Here is a 5,530-nt window from a genome sequence, read left to right as displayed (position 1 = left end):
TGGTCTCGATCTCTTGACCTCATGATCCACCCGCCTCGGCCTCCCACAGTGCTGGGATTACAGGCTTGGGCCACCGCGCCCGGCCCTCTTTCTTTCTTTTTTTAAGACAAGGTTTCACCATGTTGGTCGGGCTGGTCTTGAACGCCCAACCTCAGGTGATCCGCCCGCCTTGGCCTCCAAAGTGCTTGGATTACAGGCGTGAGCCAGCGCGTCCGGCCAAATTTTCAATAAATAACACTGAGATTGCTACATTGTCAGTATTCTCAATGAATGCATTTTGATAGTTTTGAATCATTTGTGACAATAAATGTTTATTATGAGTCACAGAATTGATTGTATAATTAACTTTTGGGTTTCTACAGGAAGTCTAGAAAAATCTTCTTCTGGCTGGGTGCAGTGGCTCATGCCTGTAATCCCAGCAATTTGGGAGGCTGAGGCAGGCAGGTCACGAGGTCAGGAGTTTAAGACCAGTTAACATAGTGAAACCCCAACTCTACTAAAAATACAAAAATTAGCCAGGTGTGGTGGTACATGCCTGTAGTCCCAGCTACTCAGGAGGCTGAGGCGGGAGAATCGCTTGAACCCGGGCAGCAGAGGTTGCAGTGAGCTGAGATCACGCCACTCCAGCCTGGGTGACAGAGCGAGACTCTGTCTCCAAAAGAGAGAGAGAGAAAGAGAAAGTCCCTGAAGGAACTTTTAGAAGAAAGGAGTGACATTAACTAAAACAGAAAAGAGTTAATCTTGGGAGCAGTAATCAGATTATGTTAACACATGGAAATTGGTAAGTAAAGAGTAGCTGGGACTACAGGACAGATGCATGCTGCCATGCCCAGCTAATGTTTGTATTTTTAGTGAAGATAGGGTTTCACCGTGTCGGCCAGGCTGCCCTCAAACTCCTGACCTCAGGTGATCCTTCTGCTTTGGCCTCCCAAAGTGCTGGGATTATAGGCATGAGCAACCATGCCCAACCTAAAATTTCATATTCTATTCACAGGTATCAATATCTCTGAACACATTATCTGGTTTCCCTATCCATTGATTAAGAAGCACCTGGAAAAAAGCTTAAATATCTAGAATAGGTTGATTTATATATATATATATATATATGTATGTGTATATATATATATATATATGTATGTATATATATGTGTGTATACAAATATATATATATATGTTTTGTTTGTTTGTTTGTTTTTTGAGACGGAGTTTCACTCATGTTACCCAGGCTGGAGTGCAATGGCGCGATCTCGGCTCACCGCAACCTCCGCCTCCTAGGTTCAGGCAATTCTCCTGCCTCAGCCTCCTGAGTAGCTGGGATTACAGGCACGCGCCACCATGCCCAGCTAATTTTTTTGTAGTTTTAGTAGAGACGGGGTTTCACCATGTTGACCAGGATGGTCTCAATCTCTTGACCTCATGATCCACCCGCCTCAGCCTCCCAAAGTGCTGGGATTACAGGCTTAAGCCACCGCGCCCGGCCTTGTTTGTTTTTTTTGAGATGGAGTCTCTCTCTGTTGCCAGGCTGGAGTGCTATGGCAAGATCTCTGCTCACTGCAACAACTGACTCCCTGGTTCAAGCGATTCTTCTGCCTCAGCCTCCCGAGTAGCTGCTATTACAGGCACGAGTTACCACACCCAACTAGTTTTTGTATTTTTAGTAGATAGGGAGTTTCACTATGTTGGCTAAGATGGTCCATCCACCTTGGCCTCCCAAAGTGCTGGGATTACAGGCGCGAGCCACTGCACCCGGCCTGAAATACTTAAATATACCAATACCGTCAACTGTAGAGGCTATTTATCTTTTCCTATCATTTACTTATATTTATCTCTTTATAGAAATGACAATTTAAAAAATGACAACTAAAAAATAACCTCATCAGCTTTAAGTGAATTTATTTGGATTCACAGTATCACAGAGCACAAGGGAGCCTTGAAAACCCATGTGGCCTAACTCCGGTATCAGCCTAGGAGAGCACAAGAGCTGGCTGTATTGACTGATAGTTTAGTGCTCTTTCTGCTTCAACACAATGTCTCAATGCTATCAAAAAGAAATTTCATAATTCTTTTGATTTTCTTTCGAAAACATTGTCATCAGGGACTGTAAACCGTAGTTCATCCCCAGCTCCTGAGGAGACCAAGGAGGGGAGATCTCTAGAGAACAGGAGTTTGAGGCCAGTTGGGCAACAGCAAGAGATCCTATCTCTACCAAAAAAAACACAAAAAACAAAAAACAAAAATGGTCTGGTTCAGTGGTGTGCCTATAGTCCCAGCTACTCAGGAGGCTGAGGCAGGAGGGTTGCTTGAGCCCAGGAGTGCAAGGCTGCAGTGAGCTATGATTGCACCACTGCACTGCAGCCTGGGCGACAGAGCAGGACCCTGTCTCTAAAACCGTTTTTTAAACACAGATTTTTTTCTTTTCTTTCTTTCTTTTCTTTCTCTCTTTTTTTTTTTTTTTTTTGGAGGCAGTCTTCCTCTGTCACCCAGGCTGGAGTGCAGTGGCAGGATCTCACTGCAACCTTTGCCTCCTGGGTTCAAGCAATTCTTGTGCCTCAGCCTCCTGAGTAGCTGGGATTACAGGCATGCCCCAACACTCTTTCTTATTATTATTATTATTTTTTATATAGAGAGGGAAGGGGGTGGTTGTGTTGACCACGCTGGTCTCAAATCCTGGCGTCACGTGATTCACCCGCCTCGGCCTCTCAAAGTGCTGGGATTAAGGCACGAGCCGCACCCACCAAAAACACACAAAATTTATCAGGGATTGGGCTTATAAATTTAGTTACGTTTGAAAATATTTTTACATTTTGAACTTTCCTGTAAGGATTATTCACCCATTGCATTGATTGGTGCTCCTAGCTCTTAATGCTTTAGCAAGGGGAATTCAAGGACATGCTCTTATCTCCTTTCTTTTAAGTGGGCTCAGAAGGAAAAACAAAACAAAACAAAAACCACAAGCAACAAGAAACGGGGAAAACATGCAAGGGCTCTCTCCCTGGGGCATCTCGCTTTTTTTTTTTTTTTTTTTAAACCACAAGGCCCTAACAGAGGGGCAAACTAACTATTTCAAAAGTGATCAATCACCAAATCGAATGTGACGTGCATTGTCACTTTCCAAGGAAAATTCTGAGTGGTTTTGAAAGATAGAATCACAAAAGGGAAAATCACCGCTCCAGCGCTAGTTCCCTTGTAAAACAAGTCCTGGAGCTTCCCCTTGGAAAAACACACACAGGGCCCCACGTGTGTGTAGGCTGAGTGGCTACACGATCATTTGAATTTAGTTTTGAAAATAGCCTTTCCCTGTGTCCTTACTGTAAAGGAATAATTAAGACCCAAAGCGCATTTCCCCTAATTAGCCGAAAGCCCTAGCAATGCATGGCATTGTAGGCACTCAGGAGCCAAAATGCCCCCACTCATAAAAAAATGATCCAAACAATGGCTCGTGCCCAAGCTTTCACACTCCTTTTGCAGAGAAGCCTTGGCTGGCAGAGGCAGGGTTGTAATTCCTTGGGTCGCTTGACTTCACGAGGGGCGAGGCGGGGTTTGTAACGACACGGACTATTTGTGAAGCCTTTGGGCGGGAGTCGCTTAAAGATTAACTTTGTCGGGTTTCTGTGACCAAAAAGCGTTTCCCCGTGAATAGCGTGATTGGAAACTTGTGCGGGCCGAGGCCGCGGCGCGGCTGCTCTTTCAACAGGCGATTTGTTCTCCTGTCCGAGGCTCATTTCCATGCAAACAGCCTGACATCAGAGCACCTTTTGTTGCTAAACGCTTTCTTTAGCCTCGAGGGGAGAGAGTCATGTGGAGCTGGAAGAGCTCATTTTGAAGAGAGGGGTCCCGGGGAGCTCCCTCCGAGATCCAGAGCGCCGCGGTCACCCCTGCAGGGTCCTGCCCGGACTTGTTGCAAGGCCCGAGTCGCGTGCCTTCGTTAGCTGGTCCCCGTCACAGGAAGAAACGCCTCTGTCGTGGGTTTAATTGCTTCAGGGCCGAGCGAATTCCCCGCCGTAAAACTCAGTGGTGCGGACTTTGCCTCCTGCTACCCTGTTGCTGCGCCGAGCGGGGTGGGAAAGTTTCTGGAGTTGTCAGTCGCGCAGTCCGCGGCCACCTAGAGCAGAAGTGCCGGCGCCTGCGAGGGGCCCCCGCGGGGTGGCCGGGGCCGCCGGGGCATGAGGCGCGGGGGCGCGGCTCGGTGACGCCGCAGGCGGGCGGGGACCCGGCTTCGGGCCGGCAGCGTGCGGGTGCGGGGCGAGGGTGCCGCGGGGACCCGGACGCACGGCCCGCGCGCGGGACACGGCCATGGAGGACGCGGGAGCAGCTGGCCCGGGGCCCGAGCCAGAGGCCGAGCCCGAGCCCGAGCCCGCGCCGGAGCCGGAACCGGAGCCCGAGCCCGGCGCTGGCACGTCCGAGGCGTTCTCCCGACTCTGGACCGACGTGATGGGCATCCTGGTGAGTTACCTGGGGAGGGGGCGGCGCAGGAAGTGCGGTTCGCGGCTGCCCCTCGGAAGCCGGGGGCTCCCTTCTTGCCCACCCACTGGGCAGCCCACTCCGCAGAGGCGTCCTTCTCTGGCTCTGGTTCTTTGGTGGGGGGGGGGGTGGTTAAATATACACGGTATAGAGTTTCAAACCCTAATTAAAAAATAACCAGTCACAGGTCCCCTCAAAAGGTATTTTTTAAACAATCGGGCGTGATATTTCACAGTTTACTCTGGGACACCTGCTGAGATGTTGGTGTGGAAAAGGCAAGAAAGAGGCCTTCAAAGAGTAGATGTAAATAAATATTGGGTTGATGCTGGATGAGGGAAAAGGCTGATGTTACTGATGTTTATCTCTTCACCATTTGTTGTGTGACCATGAGAGGCAAAACAAACATTTCCTTACTTAGAACTGCCAAAATGTTCGCCTACTGTTTGCAGTTTTTCGATTTGTGCAGTTACAGGATATATATATTTTTATATGTTTCGGGCTAAAACAATAGGACTTATTTTGCTAAGTCTGTGCTGTCATGTATTTTGAATGTCCAGTGACTAAAACCGCCCATGGATTTGGCATAGTTTCTGGGAAGCAGTTCATCTGTATGGAGGATGAAGTTTTAACCTGCTCAGAGTTGAATACCTTAGGGAATTAATAGATTTGCTTTCGCGGAGCTCCGGTTATTCAGGTAGACTGGAATCGGATGGGTAAGGGTTATTACTGTCAGACATCTTAATCCACACATAGAAGACAACTTCAGTTTAAAGACCTGGAAGTTGCCAGATGTGCAGATTATCGGAAGAGCCTCTGGATTTGTTTGTTTGTTTTTAAAGATGGAGTCTCACTTTGTCTCTCAGACTGAAGTGCCCTGGTGCAATCTCAGCCCACTGCAACCTCTGCCTCCCAGGTTCAAGCAGTTCTCCTGCCTCAGCCTCCCAAGTAGCTGGGACTACAGGCGCACGCCACCACGCCCGGCGCATTTTTGTATTTTTAGTAGAGACGGGGTTTCACCTTGTTGTCCAGGATGGCCTCGATCTCCTGACCTCGTGATTCCCCCACCTCA

The 5,530-nt window shown here is 48.5% G+C and overlaps 1 protein-coding gene across 7 annotated transcripts in view; it reads left to right on the top strand.

Moving 5' to 3' along the window:
• Window positions 1-5,530, top strand: part of SASH1 (SAM and SH3 domain containing 1) — a 1,041,684-nt gene that overhangs the window by 824,604 nt on the left and 211,550 nt on the right. Inside the window, exon 1 of one of the 7 annotated variants that reach the window (XM_037730363.1) lies at window positions 3,691-4,443. The exons of 5 other annotated variants lie outside the window; for them this stretch is intronic. In XM_037730363.1, the coding sequence (XP_037586291.1) occupies window positions 4,294-4,443 (150 nt within the window). In that variant the 5' untranslated portion in view covers window positions 3,691-4,293. Of the gene's footprint in view, window positions 1-3,690; window positions 4,444-5,530 lie in introns of those variants that run through there. One more of the 7 variants, XM_017505764.2, reaches the window with a different exon arrangement.

This window comes from Cebus imitator, unplaced genomic scaffold (assembly GCF_001604975.1).
Source record: "Cebus imitator isolate Cc_AM_T3 unplaced genomic scaffold, Cebus_imitator-1.0 Scaffold341, whole genome shotgun sequence".
NCBI classification, from domain to species: domain Eukaryota; kingdom Metazoa; phylum Chordata; class Mammalia; order Primates; family Cebidae; genus Cebus; species Cebus imitator.
The sequence above is the reverse complement of the archived record's forward strand: the minus strand, read 5'-3'. Positions and strand labels throughout refer to the sequence as shown.